Source organism: Ictalurus furcatus, chromosome 16, assembly GCF_023375685.1.
Source record: "Ictalurus furcatus strain D&B chromosome 16, Billie_1.0, whole genome shotgun sequence".
Taxonomy (NCBI): Eukaryota; Metazoa; Chordata; class Actinopteri; order Siluriformes; family Ictaluridae; genus Ictalurus; species Ictalurus furcatus.
The window spans coordinates 5,863,442-5,889,778 of record NC_071270.1 but is presented as its reverse complement, the minus strand read 5'-3'; the positions used below and the strand labels follow the sequence as shown (position 1 = coordinate 5,889,778).

General features: G+C 39.5%; 2 protein-coding genes and 1 long non-coding RNA gene across 5 annotated transcripts; 1 reads left to right on the top strand and 2 right to left on the bottom strand.

The window, feature by feature from the left end:
• The first annotated feature begins 56 nt into the window (after positions 1 to 56).
• On the top strand, positions 57 to 3,671 carry LOC128620779 (uncharacterized). The gene is made up of 3 exons (XR_008388180.1): positions 57 to 117; positions 283 to 1,136; positions 1,825 to 3,671. It is a non-coding gene; the product is annotated as an uncharacterized LOC128620779 (long non-coding RNA).
• LOC128620777 (M-phase phosphoprotein 9) lies at positions 329 to 22,243 on the bottom strand. Of its 2 annotated transcripts, XM_053646061.1 has the most exons (24): positions 22,162 to 22,243; positions 19,070 to 19,311; positions 17,383 to 17,527; positions 16,841 to 16,930; positions 16,016 to 16,404; positions 15,674 to 15,818; positions 14,416 to 14,488; positions 14,033 to 14,136; positions 12,161 to 12,283; positions 11,371 to 11,630; positions 10,242 to 10,391; positions 9,971 to 10,058; positions 9,101 to 9,316; positions 8,848 to 8,895; positions 8,698 to 8,762; positions 8,481 to 8,582; positions 8,009 to 8,116; positions 7,507 to 7,658; positions 5,416 to 5,577; positions 4,963 to 5,083; positions 4,751 to 4,839; positions 3,669 to 3,850; positions 1,851 to 1,919; positions 329 to 449 (listed from the first exon to the last, which is right to left on the bottom strand). In XM_053646061.1, the coding sequence occupies exons 2-24, from the start codon at positions 19,273 to 19,275 to the stop codon at positions 348 to 350; spliced, it is 3,189 nt and encodes a 1,062-aa protein (XP_053502036.1). In that variant the 5' UTR covers positions 19,276 to 19,311; positions 22,162 to 22,243; the 3' UTR covers positions 329 to 347. The 2 variants fall into 2 exon arrangements, with proteins under 2 accessions (XP_053502036.1, XP_053502037.1); XM_053646062.1 differs by lacking the exons at positions 329 to 449; positions 1,851 to 1,919; positions 3,669 to 3,850 and adding an exon at positions 3,959 to 4,130.
• A 1,375-nt stretch (positions 22,244 to 23,618) lies between these two features.
• LOC128620163 (cyclin-dependent kinase 2-associated protein 1) lies at positions 23,619 to 26,202 on the bottom strand. Of its 2 annotated transcripts, none has more exons than XM_053644878.1 (4): positions 25,675 to 26,202; positions 24,226 to 24,320; positions 24,016 to 24,142; positions 23,619 to 23,915 (listed from the first exon to the last, which is right to left on the bottom strand). In XM_053644878.1, exons 1-4 carry the CDS (start codon positions 25,742 to 25,744, stop codon positions 23,848 to 23,850), a joined length of 360 nt encoding a protein of 119 aa, XP_053500853.1. In that variant the 5' UTR covers positions 25,745 to 26,202; the 3' UTR covers positions 23,619 to 23,847. The 2 variants fall into 2 exon arrangements, with proteins under 2 accessions (XP_053500853.1, XP_053500852.1); XM_053644877.1 differs by having other exon boundaries at positions 24,226 to 24,323; positions 25,675 to 26,201.
• Between the last annotated feature and the right edge of the window lie 135 nt (positions 26,203 to 26,337).

Below are 26,337 nucleotides of genomic sequence, written 5' to 3'. Positions count from 1 at the left end.
ACTGTAAATGTCCTGTTCTGCTGATTTTTTTTTTTTGCCGTTCATTGTTTCTGCAGCAAAATGAAAAAGTCAACCTGAATGAGTCGAGCACACAACATACTTTCATGACATAAAAAAGTACATTTTTCCTTTTCTTTTTTTTTTTTTTTTTACAAATCTGTGTATTAAAATATACTTTAAAAATCAGTTTCTGTACTGCATATTAAAACATATCATATAAACATAAAAAATAATCTCCTACCATAGCAAAAGTAGAAATATTGAACATTGTATTATGTACAGTGGAAGAGTCCTGTGTCCCAGTCGGAGACCTTGTACAATCCTTAGAAGAGGTAAGCGGCTGCTCGCTATATGTTGGCAGAGGAGCGGAGAACGTGGAATCGTTTCAGAGTCATACGGATGGATCCCAGATCACGGTTCACTTGTTCCAAGCGGTTCTCTAATGACGCCTAAAGACCACGAAACATTTTAATAAACATGGCCACAAAGGTAATATCTCATAAATAAAACAAACAGCAAAGTGAACAGCTGAGTGCAGAAGTTTGCATCCCTCAATGGTGACGCATTTATTCTGCAGAGCTGGAAAATTCATGATTCTGATTTGGTCAGAAGGTGCTGATGAATTTTCTATATCAGCAGCTCTGACAGTACTGTAGTTCCCCACTGTAAAAATCAAACGGTCTGTATTAATGTGCTCGTTCTAATGTTAGCATTTCTGCAGTAACAACTCGTTAACAATGACCGTATAATTGTTGGCATGAGGACACTTTCTTTAAAGAGATGTTTATTTCTTCATTCTTCTTCCTCCAGACGTACCGCTGATCCATCATGCAGAAAAGTTCCAAGTTTTGTTTCATCGCTCCACAGAAAAAAATCCTAAAACTTCTGTGGTTTATTTATATGACTTTGAGCCGACTTTTCTTGTGCTTTTGGGTCAGTAGTGGTGTACGTCTTGGAGTTCTGGCATGGAAACCTTCTGCGTTTAGTACATGCCTTACTGTGCTCACTGAAACCTCGGTGTCTGTTGCTACCAAGTCTTGCTGCAAGTCTTTTGCAGTCACTCCAGGGTTTTTCACAACATCATCTCAGAAATCTGCTTGCAGCTGTTGATAGCTTCCTTTTTCTGCCCTGTTCAGGTATTTCATATATTTTCTCCCCTTAGCCAGTTCAAGTATTTCATGTGTTCCAGCTCAAGCACACCTGGTGCGACTAATGAAGCACTTGATTAGTTGCAGATGTGCTTGAGACAACACCTGTTATTATATTTGTGCTGTTGTGAGAGATTCTATTCAGGGGGTTGAATAATTTTGAGACTGGAGAAATCATTATAAGTTGCCTTTTCAGTTGAATTTGGGGAAACCACTTGAAGCATTCGTTGTGTTGAACTATTTCAATTGCTTTTGTTTGGTTTGTTCATTACAAACAGCTGAAAGTCTGTACATTTTGACAATAAATCTGATTTGCAATGGGGGTGGAATTATTTTGACTGTAACTACAGATAGATAAAAAGCATGATCTTTATTTAATAAAAATATAATTGCTGGTAAATTGTTGTGTAAGAGGAATAAAACAATGCCTAAGACATGCTGTTGTAGGAAAAGAATCAACCAGTGGTAACACTAACTCCACTCGAGTTGAGCATGGCCACATCACACCACCCTGTCCTTGATTATTTTCCTATAACGGCACACCTTGTGATGTTTTATTCCTTACATATTTATAGAATGTGCAGATCGGGTGAGGAAAACTTTTTACACTATTCATATCTAAACATATTCTATTTGTAACTTATTTTTTCTCATCTGGTTCCTACGTCCTGTTCAGTTTTTAGTACTCGTCTGTATGTGTACCTGATCCAGCCTGGTCTGCAAGGTGACCCTGGCTCCAGCCCCAGGAATGCGACTGAGCGCTGCCTCGATCTGTGGGAAAGAACTGAAATAAATATTTTGACATTGAGGCATCAGAAAGTGAACAAAGTGGCCGGTGATGGGTGACAGCTGGAACAACATAGCTTTGAATTAGCACTTCTCAGCTTTAATAGGCAGGAGGGAAAGACTCTGGGCTAAAATTAGAGATTATAAATTAGAACAGAACTGGCAGGTTACGTAGGGGAAATGTACAGAGATGATGTGCTGAGATGGACTGGAGCCATGGCGCTGAAGACAGAGCCAGTGGGTGAGACGTGCTGATGTGCTTTTGGGCCATGTGTTCAGTCTCAGTATGAGCCTAACCAGTCACAGGGAGCCGTAACACTTTGCCACTCACCAGATTGTTGGGGGAAGTATAACAGAACAGAAACAATGACTTCACGAACAGCAAACCTCTCTAAATATTAGCGGATGGAAATGAAACTCTGTCAAACTTATTTTGATGCTATCGGGATCTTATGTTATTTTTCCCAGTACACAGTGACGGCCGATCAGAATATTGAACGGCAAAAATGTTGTATTTTATGCCTATTCTGAGCACGGGTTCTCGACATAGGCAAAAAACTATTACACGTGAACACCCCCACTGAAAAATCTACCTCTCCTTCATGTTGACAGCATTTTTATTTATTGTGCTTTCTCAATCACTGAAATTGATTAGCGGTCTTTCACCAAGTGTAGTCACTTGACATGACGGTCACTGATAGGCTGTGTGAATGTATAGTCTGGGCTAGAAAATGAAAAATAAAAAAATCAGCCCCATAATCTCCTTCACAGCATTCTGTATATGTTTTACTTACGACCATTGGTAGTGCTCTTCTTCTTGGTTCCCCAAAAGTAAAAAAGGAAATAAAAAAACAATCCACTTTAAGCCATTAACAGCAGATAAGATGATGTAGATGTCCAAAACTGAGCCTTTATATTGCTACTGTTTTTTTATTTGAAAGAGAGGCCCATTTATACCAGGTGGCTGTGCTGGTACGTCATGTTGATTAAAACTTGACTGTCCCGATCAAAAGGGCAAATAAACGGCAATGGCCATGGTGTTGTTATGAATTAGGTGCCACGTGCTATGTTAGCTGCTGTGTCCTAATCCGTAAAATCCACAGACAGCTTTCAAAACATTACTACTCATTCATACACATCCCAGCTCTCTCTGTATATACACACACAAATACACATATACACTACCGGGTAAAAGTTTGGAGACACTCGACTGAAATGTTTCTCATGATCTTAAAAACCTTTTGATCTGAAGGTGTACGATCAAATGTTTGAAATCGGTGTCATAGACAAAAATATAATCGTGCCAACATATTCATTTCTTTCATTAGAAAACTAACATTTTATTTGCAAAAAAAAAAAAAGATAAGATTTTTTTAAATGGATGACTCGGAGCTAAATATTCAGAAAAGCAGTCGATAAGTGCCCAGCGTAGGTGGGAACTCCTTTAATAGTGTTTAAAAAGCATTTCAGGGAAATTCCTCAAGAAATCGGCTGAGAAAATGCTAAGAATACATTTCTGGAAATTCTAGGCAAAAAAGGGCATCTACTTTGAGGATGCTAAAATATTTCATAATTTATTTTGGATGTGTTTTTTTTTTTTTCACAACATTCCAGAGTTTTGATGACTTTATTATTATTCTAAAATGAGAGGGGGGAAATTTATATATATATATTTTTTGATTGCCTAGCATAAAGAAAGCCAAAAATGAGGAAAAGAGTGAATTCCGGGCTCACCTGCTGTTTCTCCTGCGTGAGCTCGTCAAACAGCTTCTCAGCGTCGGCTAGAGACTGAACACGAGGGAGGATGATTTCATTCTCGTTGCTGTGGGTCAGCAGCTCTGGGTCTGCAACCTCTTGCTCCTCAGATTCACTGCTCTCTACGGCCTGTGCCGACGCCGAGTGAGTCCGAGTTTTATCTGTGGAAAAGTGGTAAAATCCTTGTTCATAATGTTGTCAGGCCATTACATCTTATATCATAATTCTCACATGGAAGGAATATGGTTTGGGTTGCTAAAAAAAAAAAAAAAGTAATTCTTTGCAGGTTCATAACACATTTCCTACTCATGTATTAGTAAGGAATAAAACTCAACAGGACGTACTGTTGTATATAGGAGAATAATCAACGACAGGGGTGGTGTGATGTTTTCCTATAACAGCATGTCCCAAAGCAATTTGTATACCACAGCAATTACATCTCTATGAATTAAAGAACAGATTGTACTTTTTTACCAGTATACATTATAGCAGCGATAAATTGTCATTCATTTCATTCGTTCTCTTTCTCAGTTCGTCCTTACATATCAATGATTAAAAGCTTTTCCTTGCTAAATAATAGCAAGGTGTTGTTTTTTCATTCTGTTTATTCAATAGTCTTAGATTATGTGGAGTGTAATATTGTAATAATAGTAATAAAGTAATAATCCCCAAGTTGTTACTATAGAATCATATTAGTGCGAGTGCATTAATATAGACCTGTATTTCTTTCTTTGCAGTCAGCACTACTGTCAGAGCTGCTGTGGTAGAAAATTAATCTACAGCTTCAACAGCACTGTAGTATAACTGCTAAACATGTAGCAATAATCTTAAGCATAAAATGGAAAAAGAAGCAACCTCTGTCCCACATTTGTATTTTCAAAAGAACTGAAAAACGTCACCGATTTTATTTTCCGTAAAACAATAACAACAAATCGAGAGGAACTAGGACTTGGGTGTATTTGTTGATATTACTGATCTTAGTGTTGCTCTACATCAGCCTGCATGATGCTTTGATAAAATATTTAACCATGTATAGATACGTCTGAAAAAAACAAAACTACCTTCTGGCGTGAGCTGCAGTCTTGTCCTTGAGCTGCGCCGAGATGGCAGCGATGAGCCGAGACTAGTTTGATCAAAGTGCAAATCAAACCTGAAACCACAGAAAGCACAACTTCTATAGAAAACCCAGAAATCGGTTCACTTTTGAGCCAGTAAGATGCTGTTCATAGTAAAAGAATATAAGCAGTAAAACCTTGTCAAACTAGACACATACCTGTTGTGCAGGTGCTGTTGGCAATGCATGGGACGACCGAACGCGGTGGATACATTCTCTGTCGGGCATCGCTTGGGACTGGACTTTGCAGAGAGCGGAAAAAGTAGAGTTTCTCTCTTCGCTAAAATAGTTTAAAGGAAAAGATGAAAACCAAATGAGGAACCACCTTTAACAGTCAGCTTCTAATGACACTCTCAATCCAAAAGTAATATAGTAAAATAGTATTCACCTTATTATAATACACTCACCACTGGTTTAAAAAATGCTACATGGCTTTAAAAGGGAAGGGGTGGGGCATGTACTGTATCATTTTCTATGTCCATTTTTCTTCTTTTTTTTCCCAATTTATTGATTGAATGTTAAAATGTAAACTGATCTTTTTGTCTTTGGTGTAATATCAGTTGAGCAATATCTTTTTATAGATTATTCAGCAATGTGGCATGGATTTCTTACTCGGTGTGGATGGAGGACCTGCTCTTTGTGCTCTGGGGGGAAGAGATGAAGAGCGATGGCCTTCTGGAGAAAGACTTCTCTGAGGTCGAAGCACAGCTTCACCTCTTTCGAGTAAAGACTCTCTTACACTGTCCACAAATGCCACTGTGGGTTTCTTGCTTCCTAACCATGCAACACACACACACACACATACACACACACACACACACACACACACACACACACACACACACACGAGGACAATAAATATATTGAGCTTCCTCATCAAAAGCTCTTACACTGTCTGCAAAGGCTTGTGTGGTTCTCCTTCCTAATCCTGCAACACACAATTAGACTGCAACAAAACGAGTGCATCAACGAGTCGTACAGTAGAGGGCGAAAGTTAGCATCCTCCCTGGTTTTTACATGTTTGTTACAAAGAAACTTCGTTAAAACCTAATACACTAAAACTCTTGTTGCTATTAATTACTTTTCATTTCGTCCTACAGACGTGCACTCGACTGTTGACCTTTTGTGTGAAGAGGGGATCATAGGCAGATCAACTATGAATCTCCTAGTTTCAGAAATATGACAGCAGGGTCAGAAAGACAAAAAATGTTTAGTGTGGACATCACATGTTACAACGTTACCTTGAACGGAAGCCCCAAAGCACTCAAATTTAGAAGAAAGAAAAAAAAACGTCACACAGACAGATTTTCCCCCCAGTGGCCCTCATTAACTACAGCACACACTTGGCGCTGAAACCCTAATCACATTCTGTATTTGTACAACAGTGTACAAATTACTATATCACTGCACAATGCAGGGCTCTACAGTAACAATTTCTTTTAGGAGCACTTGTATTCCTAATTACATAAATTTAGGAGGACAGTCAAAAATTTTGGGGCACGGTTGAAGTTTAGTTTGTTTTTTTGTTTTTTAGAGATGGTAACGTTAAATGTGCCACAATATAACACACAAGTAGTCATGAGAAAACTTGAGCTTGTCTATTATGACAGAATTTAGGAACATAGTGTGAGCCATGACACATTAATTTACCTTCTGATAAACTAAATTTAATATTTTCAGTTAATTTTACAGACTGTATGCAAAAAACAACAACAGTTAACCTGTTCCACCTTGTAAACAAATACAATAAACCTCAATGTTCAGGGTTTGAAGTCTGCTCCTCTTAAATATATTTAAAGGTACACTATTACACATTTAAATCAGAACATGGAAACTGGAGTTGACTTTTCTAGTCATATCTGGCAACCGTGAGTTTAAATGAAGTGAATGCGCTGTGCGTGTGAGCCGGGACGAGTTAGTGAAGAGAGTGAAGGAGAGCGGTAGCGTACTGTATGTTTACAGACTGAACAGTTGCTACTCTTGATTATAATTTGTGAGAACTTATTGAATAAAGAAGTTTGAATTAAAACCCACCTTGTAGCGTTAGCATTATTATTAATTTACCGCTGTCTCTACACGAGTAGGTCGCACGTGCAGGTAATTTTGCGGGATCAATAAAAGATGGCGGTTTGTGAGATCGGGAAGTTGAGAGAAGCAGATGATGTACAGAGTTACTCTCGTCATCATAATGGCTTCTCTGCAGTATTTACACACTTGTTCGGTTGACTGAGGAGATGAAGAGCAGGGTGAAAGTAACTGTTGCGCGGTGTAGATGCATTTTGGAGTTTTAGTTTTTATTCCGATTGTATTATACAACTCCAAACAGGTCACTCGCACCGGTGCGAATAAATATTTATTCACAGTCGCACAAAGAACTTCTCAGTCGCAAATGCGAGTGAAATGATCGCACTGTAGAGCCCTGCAATGCTGATATCACACTGTGCAGTACACAAATCATAAATATCGTTTATGATAAATATTGTTTATGACAAATCATGAACAAGTTCACAATGATTCATACTCGCATTCTACTATACTTCCTCAGAATATATTATTTGTCCTTGTTGTATTAGGTCACGTTATTCTGTTATTATTACCTATTTTCTGCGTCTTTGTAAATTGTTCAGTATTGTCTGTTTACGCTTAATCAATTATGAAAATAATCATTAGTTGCAGCCCTATTGTGAAACATGTGCGTCTTACTGGGAGAGCCGCAGTGAGTTTTTGTCAGAACCCGCCCCTCTGTGGCTTTGGTGTCCTCCATCTGAATCAGAGCCTTCATCATGGGGGTCAGTAACACGTCTCTCCTTGTCGGCTCCTCGTGTGTCTGCTCTCTCTCCGGAGGTGAAGGGCGGCTATGAGGGGAAGAGGCCAGTCACGTCAGTGGAGTGTTGCCACATATCGTCACAGAATACAATTCTTCTGTTGGTATCGGCTTTCGTTATTGTTGGTCAGTATTAGCACCGAGCACTGAAATAAATTCTACTGTGTGGTACAGCACAGCAGCACCGTCACTAAATAAGTTGCAATGGATGAAAAATCTTTTAGCCATTTTGTGCGAATGCAAAGGCAAAGCAGTTTCTCTCAGATACAACAAAATGAACACTTGAGGAAAGGTTACCTTACTACATTTAGCGCTTGCTGTATTTTAAATCAAATCTTTTTTACTAATGAAGCAATGATCTGTCAGTAATTAAAGCCGTACCCTCTTCCTATTCCTCCTTTCTCTGAAACGCCAGGATTCTTTGAGCCACATTCCAGGTCATGACGCCTTTTGCTTGGTGAAAGTAGAAGATCAGGATGGTGGAATAAGCTGAAGGGGAATTACTACAGAGATTATTGAGAGTACAATAAAAGCTACTATGATATACACTAAGATTACTACTATATATTATCTACAAACATCTCAAAAATGATGTGTGTGTGTGTGTGTGTGTGTATATATATATATATATATATATATATATATATATATATGTATATATATTAGATATCTTGGTGAGAACCTGTTTTTTTGCCTTTTCATTATTGTTTCTTGAAAAAAAATAAAGACAAAATGAACTTGCACCATAAGAAAATGGGGAAATGAAGGGGTTTGAATAGTTCTCTAATCAAACTCTAATCCATGTTGGTATTATTTAACAGACTGAATAGCAGGCATGGAATAAATCTCTTACCCAGCTCCTGAAGGCTGCAAGTGGCTGTGCCAAGCCTGGCGAGTTTTACTCATGTTCTCATATTCCAGCTGCTTCACTTGTGCTTCCAGTTTGGAAATGACCCTAGACAAAAAAATTTTAACATTTACAAACAAGTCCACTTCATTCATTTTCCAAGCCTGATTTTCCACAATATACTGGATCTCACATGTGATGTAAGAAAAGAGTTTACATCTACCTCTTCAGTTCTGCTATTTGTTCATTAGCATCAGAGAGTTTATTTTCAGTTGACACCAACTTGTCCTGAAAAACAACAACAACAGATTAATTCTCTCAGAACAAGCTCATTTTCATTTGTGCTGTTTGTTGTTATTTAAATATATATTACCTTCACCCCCTCATGATCTTTTCTTAATGAGTCATACTCTTGAAGCAGCTGAAAAGGAGAAAAAAAAGCCCACACAATCCTCAAACAGCCTCAAACCAAAGCACACACTGCTTAATAATAGGCTAGACAGTCATGATATACCTTTATAAGTAATGCTTCATTAGAAAATATATGCTGTGCATTGGCATGACATTAAAACTAAGGTGATCTAAAATCGAGACGAAGAATAAGACGAGACGAAGAATAAGCTCACATCCTGCAGCATCTTGTACTCTTTCTTCATGCGAGCCTCTTTTTCATCCACCTCTTTGCAGGCATTCTGTACAGCCTCCTCCAGCTGGCGCAGGCGGCTCCTCAGCTTGTTCATGGTGTTGTCTTTTTCCCTGCTGCTCTGCTTGCTCTCCTCCAGACGCTGCTGCAGAGCCTTCACCGTGGAACTGGCTGCATCGTAACGCTCAGGCCACTCCATCTGGACCAGTGTAAAAAAAAAGGGTTCACTTTAAACTGTGCATTTTACACACCAATAACACTAACGTTTTACACTTTAAGTATGTATTTATAATTAGGCAATGAGGATGAGTTATTTAGGATTAGAGCGATAAGGTATTTAGGCTTAGGGCACTGAGGTATTTAGGATTAGGGCATTGAGGTATTTAGGATTAGGGCATTGAGGTGTTTAGGATTAGGGTATTGAGGTATTTCGGATTAGGGCATTGAGGTATTTAGGATTAACACAATGAGGTATTTAGGATTAGGTAGTTGATGTATTTAGGATTAGGACAATGCTATGTTATGGACTAGGACAATGCTATTAGGTAATTAAGGTATGTATATAAGGTAATTAATAATTAACCAATTAGGTAATTAAGGTATTCAAGATTAAGACAATGCTGTATTAGGGATTAGGTAATTGAGGTATTCAGGGTTTAGGGCAATGATGTATGTCTGATTATACACATTTTTTAAAGACGGTCCCTAACTTACAATATCCACACTAATATCCAATCAGTTGGCTCGACACGTTTACCAGCTTACTGTATCCGGTGTTTCTAAACCATCTCATCACTGTACATAATCCATCAACTCAAATCTGTACATTATGGAGGACAGTTGCGACTCTTACTAGCTGTCTCTCCAGGTGCTGGTTCTTGTTCTCCAGGTCTCTGATGCGCATACTAGCCTCTGTAAGAGCCCGCTCCAAGTGTTCACACCTGTTAATAACCATCAAAGACAGAATTACTGTGACTGAGACAGGGCCAGTCACTGTAATTATCCCAGAAATACAACCCCTTGGGTACGTGTTTAGGTTCTACAAATAAAAATTAAATCCAAACAGAAATAGAAAATGTGTCAGAAATGGGGGGAAAAAAAGGCAGTTAAGTCTGGTCTCTAACCGTTCTAGCAGGATCTGATTGCTTTTCTCCATGTCCAGGGGCAAATTGACCAAATCAAGCTTTTCCTTCAGGATGCTGATCTCTGACTCGTAGTATGCTCGGAGGTCTGCTATGTGCCGTGCGTGCTTCTCCCTCAGGTTCTGTCTCAGCCTGGAACAAAGCCAAGCAGGTTAGTGCAGGAGGCAACAATCCTACACGACTTTAATATCAAAGCTTTCGCTCTGTAGTTTACTTATTGCAGATTAGAAACAGAAAGAAATAAAAATAGGTTTGATCTTTTAGGCCTTTTCCCCTTTGACATTAGAAGGTTAGAATCTCTCTGCAGTTCATTATAATAATATGTGCAACAGATGGCAGGTTGCAGTTATCAGTAATGGCTCATATTTCAAAATTAGGTAAGGATATCTTGTCTGATGGCAAGTTTGAAACCAACCTGCCACCAAACTCAAGGGAAAAAAGACAAAACTTATCTAATGCATCATCTAAGGCATGTGCAATGTCAGAAATTTTGTGGTTTTGACCACCAATTACCAAACTGTATGGTGATATCATCACACTTGTCTTTAAAAAAATAAATAAATAAATTTTAAAAAAAAATCAGAACCTCAATACACAAATCTGAAAAATTCCAATCTCCAAGCTACAGATTTTATGTAAATTAGCCAAAAGGTGAAGCATCCATGATTCCCAAAATAAAGTAGATGCTAGATTTATTAAACACAGCACAGGAAAAAAAGACATTGATTTAATGTGATTAAACAGTGCGAGGTCAATTCGTTTGTTTTCGCTATACACTGAAGACATTTGGGTTTGAGATCAAAAGACGTGTTAAACAACTTAGAACATGGCGCCTTTTGTTTGAACCCAACCAGTTTTTAAGCAATCAAAAAGACTGAAACATGTGACAGGTGTTTCTTGCTGCCCAGGTGTGCCCTGTTAGATTGATTGATTAAACAACTAATAGCTCTGAACCATTTTAGATAAAGTTAAACTCAATTCTCAATGCAAATTCCAACAGCAATTGAAAAACCTCTTGTTTATATCAGGTAAATACCACTAAATTCATAGATATGAAAACAAGCCAGGTGAAATAGAACAAATAGACAAAAGCAGGAGGAATGATTCTTACAACGAGAGTACCACAGGGTCGTCCAGTGAAGTCGAAGCCTCCGGTTTCCTGCCATTTGGGCGTGGCTCGTACACCGACGAGCCCGTGGCCTGCAGGGTCATGGTGGCTGTCCGGCTGCCTTCGTCTTCACTGTGACCTCGGGGAACGGTGTGTGAGGTGTGCGACATGGGCGAGGTGGGGCTGCTGAAGCGCGAGGGAGACGTGAAGCCCGACGTGCGCTCTGACTGCCTCGTGTGAGATCCGGGGTCCAGGGTCAGCATCTGCACCACAGGAAGCTTAGAAAATCTGAGTCTAATAACATGAAGCACTGCTTCTTCCAGTAGAAGTTTCCTGAACTACAAATTGAAACAATACTCTCTCTTTCTCTCACACAGCAACACTAGCCAATCATGGGCATTTGTGAGCTCACGTATGCAAAAGACGGCAGAGAGCGATTTCCTCCACGTATACTATGCAAGTATGTTAAGACACAGCTGCCTAGCTTCACGTATCTCGAAAGGAAGCATGTGTTAGCCTTCACTTTAGTGAACAACATGGCAGTAAAAAAACAGAGCTGAATATTTACGCCGTATATATCTGTAATCATGGAAACTATGTTTCTAGTACTTCTGTGTAAAACTGCTTCACAGCTCCCAGAATCAAACTAAAGAAGCAAATGTCACCAGATGTCTATTGGCTGACAGCCTACTTTTGGAGTGAGTGGAAAATAGAAATGCTGCTCAAATTTTAAACTGAATACAAGCCTAACAACAGATGTGAGACTGGGTATGTAAACTGCCTAAGTGCTCACCTGAGGCGAAGATGCATCAGAGTTGATTAAGGAGTCCCACTCCTGGCCTTTAGGATCCACCTTCTGCTTGCTCTGGTAGATCTCTCTGAGAGACAGAGACAGGCGTGCCTCATCTTCTGAATGCTGCATACACACAACACAAATATACAATTAAAAACACTCAGGATAACATAACATACCACCTGGTACAAAAACAAAGAAAAGAAAGCAAAAAAGAAAGAGGAATCACTATTAATCAATCAACAGATGTTTAACTTATGAAAATTAGGCATGTAGTAATATTCAGCATACACAATAAAAGTAGTTATTGCCCCGCCGTCAACCGAGTACCATTTGCACTCCTGAGGTAAAAGATGCCTCATTCAGAAAGACAGCAAAAGGACAGCTCTTTTGTCTAATTCTTTCACAAATGTTCCAGGAAAACGTGAGAAATATGGAATGCCTTAAATTTTCATTTACACTAATAACAAACATTTATTTAAAAAAATTAAAATGTATAATCAATGCTATGATAGAGCTTTCTGTAAGGAGATGTTTATTTAACATTAACAGAAGGAAGTCTCCAGTGTAGAGATAGACCGATGGATTTTAGCGATACCAATATCCGATTAATCGACCGATAGTTTTTAAAACTGATACCGAATGAAATCATAACACACACAGTAAAATACTGCAATTTACTGAACTTTATTACAACAATAAACAGTACTGACTGAACATGAAAATATACTGTACTTTTTTTTAAATGAAACATATGTATAAATATTGATATACACTAGAGTCAAAAGTTTAAACACACTCATTCTTTATATTTCATTTTTTCTACATTTTAAAATAAAAATAAAGTCATCAAAACTCTGGAATAACACAAATTGAACTATGGGAATTATGCCGTTATAAGATTTCTTTTGTAAATAAAATGTTAGTTTTCTAATGAAAGAAATTCTCATTTTCTCAACCGATTTCTTGAGGAATTTCCCTGAGATGCTTTTTAAACAGTATTAAAGGAGTTCCCACCTACGCTGGACACTTATCGACTGCTTTTCGGAATATTTCTCTCCAAGTCATCCGTTTAAAAATGAAATGAATTTGTAATGAAAGAAATGAATATGTTGGCACAATTATATTTTTGTCTACAACACAGATTTCAAACATTTAATCATACACCTTCAGATCAAAAGGTTTTTAAGATCATGAGGAAAGATTTCAGTCACGTGTCTCCAAACTTTTGACCGGTAGTGTATATTAACCGTTAATAAATATTAAAGTAAATAAAAGATACACATCCAAACTGAACTGAAAAGTAACACTCCAAATAACAAATAAAAATAGAGACATCCACAAAGGATCAAAAAAACACTTCAAATGACACAACAAAACTTGTCAGTGATAGTTTTTATGTCGACTCTAGAGGCCGCTCTCGTACTGTATAATGACAGCGAACCCTACTCAGCAGCTCCCTCAACGGGCGCAAGCAGAGAAAACGGAAAACTCGAAGAATCGGAGTGGATTTATGCTGATAACTGATCATTCCAACAATCGCTTATCGGTGCTCTACTCCAACAGTAGAGTAATCTGTAATCGGTCGACCTCTAATCCAGTGCCGGCTTTTTATAGCATTCAGCGGTAAAAATGTACTTCAAGTTGTCTGACAAACAACTGTCGTGCTGTAAGAGGAATAAAATGCCAAATATGACATGTTCTAGTAATTTTATGTGAATCTGCCTCATTAAGCTTGCTCTGCGTTAGAAATAAACCTGTTTAAACAGCCGAGAGAGTTTTAATGCACCGCTAGAACGGATGTAAAAATGGTATTCAGAAAATAAAATCAGTTCAGGGAATTGTCTGAAGAGGATCATACTCCATATTTACCTGGCTCAGATTAACATCCTGCATTAGGAAGAAAGAGCTGCTTTCAAAGCTGTCTGGTAGAGGGCGGTAGAGCTCGCCTTCTTCCAATTTCCAGTAGGTCAGACCTTAAAGACATGAAAATGTATACTGCGTTAAAACAATAAATCGTAAGCAGCTAAAATTGCAATTTGGAATAAACGCCATGGTGGTGGAGCACTGCGGCATTGGGATCGCTGTTAATAAGGATTACGGGATTAATAATACCATCTACAAGATCGGTTATGATGTTATTACTACTGCTTTTGAACAAAATGACCCATTTGATAAATGCACAGATTAAATCTGTTCCTAAAACGGTCACATGCTGTCCGAAAACAGAGCTGGATTCACTACACAACGATTACCCGAGGCTTCCGACACAAGGCTGTCGCTTCTCTTCAGGTCCGCAGGGCTCGAGTAGACGGCACTATGTCCAAACTGAAGGAAAACACACACACACACACACACACACACACACACACACACAAGGACTCAGATGAGTACACACAGACCCAGACTTTAATAATTGCACACTATTACTGTATACTGTATGTGACTACAAAATATGACTCATGATGTGATTTGTTAATTGAATTTTTTTTCCAGATACAGCAGCATGATTTTAGATTCTCTTGGAAAGTACTGGAATGGCAAGGCCAATTCTTTTGTTTTTGCTAAACACTGAAGAGATTTGGGTTTGAGATCAAAAGATGAATATGAGATGACAAATCAGAATTTCAGCTGACTTCCCAGACCAAAAGTAACTCAGTCACTGTACTGTAGGTCCTGCCATCTAAAGCCACTTTTCCACTGCACGGTACGACTCGGCTCGCTTTACTTTTCTGAGCTTGCTTTTCCACTGCAGTTTAGTGCTGTCTCAACTTGGGTGCCATCTTCCACTCGCCTTCACGCAGGAATAATGTTGTACTACGGAAGCCCTGTACAAATACACGGTCAGGCCATATTCCAACCGCTTTTCCTGTTCACTAAACACGGACCCTATTAAGGATGTAAAATAATGGCGTTCTAGATCCTACGTAGTCCTCGATATGACTAACATTAAATAATATAATCTAACATTCAGGAGTGACTTCGATAAACGCCTGTTTGGAAATCGGTAACAAGCGAGATGTAAAAATCTAAGACAGAATCCTTTGTTGTCATTTTTATCTGTAATGAGATAACCGATACATAATTTTCAATTGATAGAATATCACCGTACGCAAAGTATGTATTAAATGACATTTATTCAGGCACAATACAAAACCACTCGTTAAGGAGAATCCTTACTCCTTCCTCAGTGCGTGGCTCACATTTAATATCGGCTAGGCTCGCTTGGAACCTCGACCAAGGTGATACTAAAAAAAAAAAAAAAAAAAAGCACCGGGTACTATTCACAGTGGAAAGCCCCCAAAAAGCGAGCAGAGTCGAGTCGTACCGTGCGGTGGAAAAGTGCCATAAACTTTCATACTGACCAGAGGTGGCAAAAGTACCCAAGTCCTTTACTCAAGAAAAAGTGCAATTATTCATCTACATAAATAGTATTTAAAAAGCTGAAGCACAAATTTAAATTCTTCACTGAAGGTAAACTAAATAAATCTAATACTAAAATATATGGCTTACTTCATCCACATGTTCCATATGTTCCTTAGGAGAGCCACCTGCTTTGGCCTCTTCTCTCCCCTCCAGCTGCGGTGAGCGGTTTTGTGCCGTTTTGCTTTTTCTTTGCCTGTGTTTCTGCCTCTGGACCCAGGAGGTCAGTGGTTGACTAGAAAGATGTAACAGCACACAAAAAAAAAAAACAGGTCACAGAAAAACACCAGAACCTCCTTAGTCTTCTGGTAAACAGTCCAAACCCTTACGTTTTTATTTCTTTCTTTTGATTTTTATTCTGTCTCCTAAATGTCGATAACAGTGTTCTACTTTATGGAACTTGGCACAAATATAAAAGAAATGTTTCCCCACCTGTTTAGTCTCTGCTGGTCAGCAGGACGATTTGGCACAGTTGTGTGAGGTGAATTATTAGAAGCCACAGTCCTGCTTGGTGCACTGTCTTGCCCCTGTGTTTTAGCCAAAAGGGAGTGCGACACCTCGTCCTTCCCTTCCAAGCTCCCTGATGTTGTTCCAGGTTCCCAGGTGGACAGAGTGCCATAGCCGCTGCTCTGAACAGTCACCAGGCCCTCATCTGAGCTCTCCTGAGGGTTAGCTGTGACCTTTGACGGGCGAGAAGCTTGGATTTCATTCTCCAGGTCTGCTGGAGGCTCCAAAGTTTTGGCTGTGCCCAAGGGGTTCGAATGTGCACCACAATGCCGCTTCTGTAGCTGCAATAATGCTTTGATCTCGTCCTGAATGAGCTGTGAGGAAACAGTAGCGTAATCGGCATGTTTTTTTTTAAAGTACTGATTTACAGTCCTCTCATTTATTTTGCATGGCTGATTAAAAAGGCGAAAATCGTTATGTTAGTAAACGAAACAAAATGAGGGCAATGAATCAAGAGTCCGGACATTCACTACTTACTAATTTCTATTTGTATGGTTGTGCCAAACACCTAACTGTTTTCTGTGTGTGTTTACATTTTCTATCTAGGGTCCCTGGTTCAATCAAGTTTTACAAGTTCTCCTTGTCTTTGTAGGTTTCTTCCAGGTTCTCTGGTTTCCTCCCAAAAACATGCTGGTAGGTGTATTGGCTACACTAACTTGCCTCTTGATGTAAATGATTGTGCAAATGGGTGTGTGTGAGAGGCCCTGCCTCATGCCCAGGGTTCCCAGGATCGACTCCTATACAACTGACCTGTATTTGGCACTGATACTGATCTTGCTGAGCAAGAATTTGTTCTTGGTATTGCTTCTCCACCAGCTGAAAGAGGTGTAGCCACCTGCCCTGTTTGGAGAGAAACAACCCAATGACAATACGTCTTTATATACACATGGACATTTTTACATGTACATACTGATATTAGCGTTAAAGGGACACTCCAAAATAAAACTGTAACCCTCCAATACATTAGTTGTAACTCCATCCTTATTTTTTTGTCACTGTTGTTGATTTATTGAAGTAAATTGAAGAGTTAACAACCGAAAAGAAAATGGAAAAATTGTGCATATTTACAAAAGCTTATCTGAGAATGAGAGCCTTTTTTAAATGGCATTTGCAGCAGCATTTTAATATCGTGTCACTTGTGGTGCCTCGGAGCCTGTGCGACGGGATCAGGTGTGTGCTGCTCATCAGGAGTCCTTGGGGAAGCTCTACATGATGCCCCAGAAACCTGAGTATCTCACTGCCTCCAAATCACCAAACAAACAAAACAGCAAAGCTGATCTGTCTCTGAGCACCTCACAGTTCTTCCAGATCTCGGGGTCCGTCTCGCTGCTCTGGATCTCGTGCACCAATGCTCGGAGCGTCTCTAAAGAACTGGGGTTGATGAAGGGCAAGCTTCTCCCTGAGCTGAACTCCTCAGCGCTGCTGAGACACAGACTCCTGTCGTTAGGAGAGGGGGAAAAACAAAACATGCTTAAATTACAGTGACAGAGAGATAGACACTTTGACAATAAAACAAAACAAAATGAAATGAAAAACCACAAACCTAAACTACCATAAAACAAAACAAAATTACTACCGACACAAAAGGTCTGAGCACAAAACAAAACACAATAACACAAAACCAAATCTGACAATATAACACAAAGTCCCCAAAACACCAAACAATTATCCAATGCAGAAAAATGAGCACAACAATAAATGTGAAAATACAAAACAAAATGACCACAAGTCAAAACAAAATGACCACAGGTGAAAACAAAATGACCACAAGACAAAATCCAAAAATAAAACAAAATCTGAAACCACAAAACAAAAACCCAGACAGAAAACAAAATCCCAGACACAAACAAAATCCCAGACACCAAACAAAATGCCAGACACCAAACAAAAGTCCAGACCCAAACATAATCCTAAACCTCAAAACAAAATTATCCAACGCAGAAAAATGGCAACAACACTAAATCTGGAAATACAAAACAAAATTACCAGAAGACAAAATCCAAAAACAAAAGAAAATCCTAAATTCCAAAAAAACTAAATCCCAACACAAACAAAAAGCAAAATACTAACACCAAAAAATTAAAACAAAAACCCAAACATAAACAAAATCCAAAAACACAAAACGAAACACTGCAATACAAAAAAAAATTGAATCCTAAAAACACAAAATCTGAAAACCCAGAACAAAATCCTAGAAGTCCTTTATCGAGGATGATATCCTGGATGATGAAATGTTGTGTTTGTGGATTTATGTGGTACTTGTTTGAGTCAAGGTTAACTGCCAGCGGTGCCGATGTTGTTGGACCACAGGATCGTCATCGTGAGCTGTGTGTGCTGCTAATGAGCTGCTACTGTAGAGCAGTCCCCGTCCCCCATCCCTCCGGGGGGGCGGGACATATACAGTATCTCACAAAAGTGAGTACACCCCTCACATTTTTGTAAATATTTGATTATATCTTTATAACAAGTCACATGACACCGGGGAGGGAAAATGGCTAACTGGGCCCAATTTGGACATTTTCACTTAGGGGTGAACTCACTTTTGTTGCCAGCGGTTTAGACATTAATGGCTGGGTGTTGAGTTATTTTGAGGGGACAGCAAATTTACACTGTTACACAAGCTGTACACTCACTACTTTAGATTGTAGCAAAGTGTCATTTCTTCAGTGTTGTCACATGAAAAGATATAATCAAATATTTACAAAAATTTGAGGGGTGTGCTCACTTTTGTGAGATACTGTACATTCTACAGAGCATGTAATCAGTGTCTGATTTTGTTTTGTGTTGTGGTTAATTTGTTGGCCAGCGTACTTGCGGGTATTGGACAGAAAATGCTAAACAAACATCTTCTCTCTCTCACACACACGCACACATTACCACCTAGAACAAGCATCACTGGTCTCTCTCAAGACTGCGTGAAGATCCCTCATTTCTCATCATAACCTGGGAATGAAAACACCACAATTCAACACCACAGACCTTATTCTGCTGGAAATGGTGCATGCTGGTGTGCTGGAGGGTCGAGTTATCACAGCCGTCTCCTCGGGAAGAGCCAGACCCGACACTGTGTCCGCGGAGGAGACCACGGAGGCCTCGCTCTCCTTCCCGCCATTGGGGCTTGTGGGGTCATGGCTCAGTGCCACGGAGCTAGACACGTCCTCTGAGATGCTGTCATCTGTGGACATGCTTAAGCAGCCTGGCTGGACGAGTGCACGCAAGACCTGTTGGACAACACAAAAAAAAAGCAACTTTAGCAGTAAAATGACATTAGGCCACGTTAGAAGGGAACTGTGTCTGGCAGAATTTAAACAGGATCAGCAAAAATCAGCAGTACTGAATTACATTTGACATAGTTTCCAATTTCGTCCAATTTTTCCAACACAACACTGCTCTTTCATTAAGACAGGACATAAAGTTTGCCACCATTGTACCTTCAAATAATTTGGAGACATAACCTCACAGAGAGCACACTTGATTTCTATAAGAAGTCTATATCGGATCAGCATCATGTATGAAAGGAAAGAATTCACAGTCAATGTCTTGTTTAGCAATATTTATAATCAATATATGATCATACGGTTTGTTTTAGGATTAAATCCTGAGTTGACGTTTTTGGCTAACACACTCCTGTGGAAATTCAACTCTACATAAAGAGAGTGGTGCAGTGGTGCTTTATTCCTTCAGTCTGTCCAGCTATCTCATTGCGTTGTCTACACTCCGCTCGCACAGATCAGGCTCCAAAGCTGCGACTTGCATGCTAATAACACCGTCAATTCAACGTCATTGTGCTCGTCGTCTCGTAAATCACCAACTAAAGAGTCATTTCTCTGCCATAACTCAGCACAGTCATATGCATCGTACAGCCGCGTTGCGTTCTTCAATGTTTGCACCAATGTCTGCGCTACTTCTACTTCTATCATATTTCACATTACTATGACGTGGAACACTAAAGGAAAATGGTGAGTGAACGGTGAGTCTCCTTTTTATTTTATTTTATTTTTAGGAGCCTTTTTTTCGTTTTAGGAGCTAAGACCAAGACCTGGCAGTTATCTCTTATGTTTGAGACGGTTCGAATGTTTTCTCCTATTAAAATTTCCTGTGAAATGCCTCGAAACGTGCTGTGTTATTCGATGTGTTGAGGAAATTTCCACTGAAACACAAAGTCATGGCAGGACAATGAATGGCTCCTCCCCCTTTTTAAATAGCCAATAGCGTTTCGCTTACCTCACAGTACGACTAAGCCGTACTTGACAGTTAAGCCCAGAGTATGCTTCACTTTTTACGCGTACGCTAGGAACAGCGTATAGTACGCTAGGAACAGCGTATTTTTGTCATCAGCAGAGTACACGCATACTGCATGTGCACCGCCACATTTTTCTTTTTGATCTTAGAACTTTTATTGGAAATTTGCATTTTACACATTATAACACCACACCCAACAACATTTTTCTAACAGGTCACAGATGCACATTTAATTCTTTTGCAATATTTTGTTGTTCCACAAGGTGGCGAGAGTGACCCAGGGCCATTGATTCTCAACATAGTCGAAGAATAAACAGAAGAGACGGAAACGAATGCATGTTAGAAAATACCCGCGAAGGTATGATTCTAGCCTTAAAGAGTATAAGGATTTGTATATGTGTGTTAATTGTGGCGAGAGATTGCCCAAGCATTGTTTTTCGTGTTGTGATTCTTCTTCGTTGTCATCCTTCATAACAACAGACCTGCTTTACTGCTCTGTACTGACTCCTGTCGGCCAGGAAGGGTAGTGCAAGTTGTCGTAATGCACGTGTGGAGCGCCTGTGTACGCGTCAAATGGAGTATACTTTGAAAGGCTATGCGATTATATGACTGTGTGCATAGGCCAGTGTACGCGTAAAAAAAAAAACTAAGTATACCAGAGCCTTTAGTACCATGGACTCAAGCTCAAGCAATAAAGGGAATGAATTCAAGCCATTTCCTTCTTACATTTGGAAAACCGAAAACGCACCATATCTCTCGCTCGACTTCGGCAGGGTGATTTTTTATAACGTTGGGCGCGAGACGCTTCAGATTCTGGAGAGCATTTGATTGGACAGAAAATCTGATCAGCAGCTGAAGTGCAGAATGATGTCATCAGAATCGTTGATTTGTACTTGTGGTAAAGAGAGAGAGACTGCTACATTTTGAATGTCTTCTAAAAGCAAATTTCCCTCATTGTTTTGTAGCACACTAGCTTGTAGATAACCTTAAGGCTTATATATTCCTACTAAAAACCACAAAACTTCCATTCTGATGTCATGGGGACTTTCGGCGCCATATTGTAACTGCTCTAGTAAATGCCTCCCGGTGACGTCAGCGCGGGACACAACCGCTAACTCCTCCCGGGAACAACAAAAACACAGCACCAACCTACAAATTACCACCACAATCACTAAACACACGGCGAATCGTCCAACATAAACATATTTCATGTGTTTCACGGTGGAGATCTTCCTTTAAGACCATATCCAAAGCCCTAAGTACATACAGTATATATTTAGATATTAACATTGTTGAGGCTCCTTCATTCAGCAGACTGAATGAATATTAAGTTTGTCCATTGAAAGCAAGAGTTTTTTTTCTGTATTCCAGAAAAAACTTCGTTTATATTCATTTCCGATCAAGCGAATGAACTAGCCAGGTATTATTAATTAAGAAAGCTACATAACTTCTTGAACAGAAGTATCGATTGATTCATATTAACTTAAACAGGGGCATTAAAAGCAAAGCACCAAAGGCTGAATCCCAAATGACTCCCTACTGGCTATATATGGGACACTACACAAGGTCGTGAACTCTTGTTTCATCCCTATGAAGTGCGCTTACAAAGGAAATTGAAAGAAATTTGGGATTCGGCCCAAAGCTAGCTGGCTAGCTCACTCACTAACTAGCAAACACACTTCCTGCTGCCTGACGCTAGCTAGCCACAGAGACTAATATGCGACACACATCAGCTTTGCAGCTACAGCAACATTTCCAGCGGCAGCTCGGAGTAAAAGCAGCCGATGATCGCGGTGCCATGTTGTAAATATGAAATTAACAACACTCACTTGTGAACTCGTATCATCACTTCTCCCATGTTGACGTATCGTTTTGCGCCTCTTTCCCCCGCAGCGCAGCGCTCAATCTCCGCCCACCAACGGCACAATGCGCCGCGGGACGCCATTCGCTGAAAGGGCTCCGAAAGAGGCGATTTGATTGGCCAAGAGAGAAATTCGATTTTCTTTGTCGCTCCGTGATTGGTGAAAAAGCCCCACGTTCAGCACGTTCAACAACACAACAGTAGCTCTGATTGGAGGTCTTTATGTAAAGTCTGTCTTTGGGGGGGATTTTGCTTTTTAATAAATAAAATTAAAAAACGAATTAATGTAAAATAATACATGTTAAATATTATATATATATATATATATATATATATATATATAACTGCAAAAGTCTTAGACGTCGTATTTTTAATTAATTAATTTAATATTATTTTATCTTTATTATTTTATTTTATTTATTTAATGGGATGCAGGGTGGCTTAGTGGTTAGCATGTTCGCCTCACACCTTCAGGATTGGGGGTTCAATTCCAGTCATGGCCCTGTGTGTGCAGAGTTTGCATGTTCTCCCCGTGCTGCGGGGGTTTCTTCCGGGTACTCCGGTTTCCTCCCCCAGTCCAATGACATGCATGGTAGGCTGATTGGTATGTCCAAAGTGTCCGTAGTGTATGAATGGGTGTGTGAGTGTGTATGTGAATATGCCCTGCGATGGATTGGCACACTGGCCAGGGTGTACCCCGCCCTGTGCCCCGATGCTCCCAGGGATAGGCTCCAGGTTCCTCACGACCCAGTAGGATAAGCGGTATAGAAAATGGATGGATGGATGTTTAATTAATGACTTCTGCATTATTGAGTCAGTACTAAAACATTTTACATTTATATTTCAACAAAATATGAAATGTTCTAGAAAAATGTTTGCATGCCTTTTGTGATTTAATTATATTCTCTGCACACTGCCACAGCAATTATTGCCCCCCTCTCTAATATATCTAATATCCTCAATATCCACATCAGTCCTCCGACAGTGCACCAATAACCACAGTAAACCTTATATAGACAACAAATGTCATGTTTATTGACCTTTATACAAAATTTCAAAAAGTGACCTTTTTGTACATGAAAATACATTTTATTACACAAGGTAATAAATTAAAAAAAAAACTAAAACAATACCATTACTATAACTGTCCTCACTGTCTCCCAATTTAAAGAAAACCTAAATCCTTACACTTGATCAAATTTAAGAGGACCTCCCTACTGTAAACCTGTAAAAGCCATGCACGTTCAAACTCTGGTCCATCTCCTCATTGCATGCAGATAAGCTTGCTTGTTCTTATGTTGGAAAAAAATTTATATATATATATATATATATATATATATATATATATATATATATATATATATATATATATATATATATATATATATATATATATATATATATATATTATAAATAATAGGAGTTATAAGAGAAAAAAATCCCAAATGGCAACACTCAAATCCAATCTCTCTTGTTGCATTTATCACAAGGAACATTGCAACACCTCCATCCCATGCTTTAACTACACTACTTAATGAATAAATTTTTGATTGTTTCATCCCTCTGTTATGGGGAAAAAAAAGCCATGCAGCACCCTTCTGTAAAAGTAGTAGAAGAAATCTTCCGCCCTTAGACCAGACGCAGGCTTCAGAGGCTAAGATCGTGCATTTCTTTCCGTCTCTGCCAGACACTCCCGGACAAGACCTCTTGCATGAATTATACCTTTGATACACAAAACAAGTGTCATGTTTATTTTATCAGGCAATAAAATATATCTATAAAGCAATGTGCATGACATTTTTGTAACAGATGATGAGAATACCTCTTTTGAGTCGCTCCATGGCACTTTTACTTCCGGCGTACGTTGGCCTTATTTCTTTCCCGAGCTCTTCGATGATTGCGAGAAGTTCAGCGTATTTGCTCTGTGGAGCTTGAGTTCCATTCGGCCCCTGTACATGAGGGAAATCTTTAGAATACGGTTTACTGCAAACCAACACACGAGGGCTGTTTTCTTATCCGGGTTCTAACTTGCCTGCGAAAATCCAAATGACGGCAGTCCAAAGTCATTTATAATCGGCTTGTATGACTGAACTGTGGAGATGCTGGAAGAGGGAGAGGGGATGTTTCCTGCTAAAATGGACAAAACACATCATTATCCATCCATTTTCTGTACCACTACACAAGGTCACAGGTAGCGTGGAGCCTATCACTGGGGGCACAAGGCAGGCGGACACCCTGGGCAGGGTACCAACCCATCGCAGGGCACAACTGCTCACACACACACACTATAGACAATTTTCAACACACAATCAACCTGCAATGCATGTCTTTGGACTGAGGGGGAGGAAACCGGAGGACCCAGAGGAAGTCCACGAAGAATGGGGAGAACATGCAAACTCCACACACACAAGACAGAGGCTTGATTCAAACCCCTAACCCTGATGCAAACGTCTTAACCACGTGCCCCCATCATTATTATTATTATTAGGCAGAGTGGGTATCATTGCCACCTCACAGCACCCAGGATCTTTGGTTCTATCCTGAGCTCCGGTTACTGTCCGTGTGGAGTTTTGCATGCTCTCCCCGTGTCCATGTGGGTTTCCTCTGGGTTCTCCAGTTTCCTCCCATTTCCCAGAAACATGCATTACTGTGTAACAGACTGGCATCCTATCCAGGGTGTATTTTCAGTTTGTGCCCAGTGTTCCCTGAGATAGGCTCCAGACCAGGATAAAGTCCTTACTGAAGATGACCAAATTATTATAGCTATGATAATTCTTAGTAGTAGTAGTAGTAGTAGTAGTATTCATTCAGTATTCCTTTTGAGTAATCACTCTATCCTGGTCAGGGTCACAGGGGATCCCAGGAACAGTTGCCCCCCCCAGGATCGAACCATAGTTATACCATATTTAAATCACAATCAACCATAAGCATAATTTATCATAATATTTAAACCATTAGTTTAGTAATAGTAATAGTGTAGTGTAGTATATAGTATTATGTGGAAGAAATCCCTGTCCTGCAGTACCGCGGATGAACTCTAGATGTCCCCAAAGAGACGGTTATTTTTTTCCTTTCTATAAGCGCGTCTGAATGCGATCAATCAAGCGCCCTGGAGAGACTATCATGGAGGAAACGGAACGGCGCTGATCTTAGCAGCTAAAAGGATACCTTTTTATTACAACGTAGCGGCCTTCACCGAAACCCGATCGGCCATCTAATGACACGGACACGCCAAGAAGGAGCGATAGAACCGCCAGACACTAGCATTTTCCACAATCCTAACCGGGGATGCCTCTTTTTTTCAGTGGTAATAATGGCGGATGTGAATTAGCCTAGCTCTCAGGATCTGACCCTTTAGCTATCTGACTGGACAAAAAAACTACAGACACGCTTTTTCCCCAGGTATCCTTTGTAACGCCAAATTTTTACACTCGACGTAACGAAGCGAAGACGCGACATTTTCGCCTATTTTTTCGCTCACCTTGGTTCGCAGAAGTTCCCGGAATGTGCTGGTGGGGGTTAGGTTTGTAAGACATTCCTAAAGACATCATAAATTACAGAAATAAAAATGTCCCTAAATTCAGCGAAGCGTCCGTCTCACAGTCACTTTTTGTTTACAGCAGAGAGAGCAGCACCGGCAAATATGGCCGTCACTTATATTGACACCCACAATGCAATCCATCATTATAATGATACAGAACTATTAACTTACACGAAAATAAACCACATTTTAAAAAAAAGTCTGGCTTTAGCTGGAACCTCTCTAAACTAAATCCTAAAAGTTTTTAATCAGCGATAGAAATTATTAGAAGATTATAATCTGGGGCAATCTTTAAACTTTAGTGTTACTTTTTTAAAGCGTCTTTGATAAGGATGTTAGCTACATGCTAAAAAAAAAAACCCACACAAAGTAATACGACTAAATAGACAAAGTGCCAAGTGATACTTATAAAATACATTTTGCTTTATTACTTAATTTTTCTTCCCCCCGCCCAAAAAAAAAAAAAAAAAAACCACTTAATGTGTTGTATTTTCACCCGTTAAGGTGTTTTACTCTGAGAAATGACTTGTAAAGTTTTATCAGTCAATTTTATCAGAAAACAGACAGTTTGAAGAGAAACTCCCTCAGCTTTTAACACGAGGC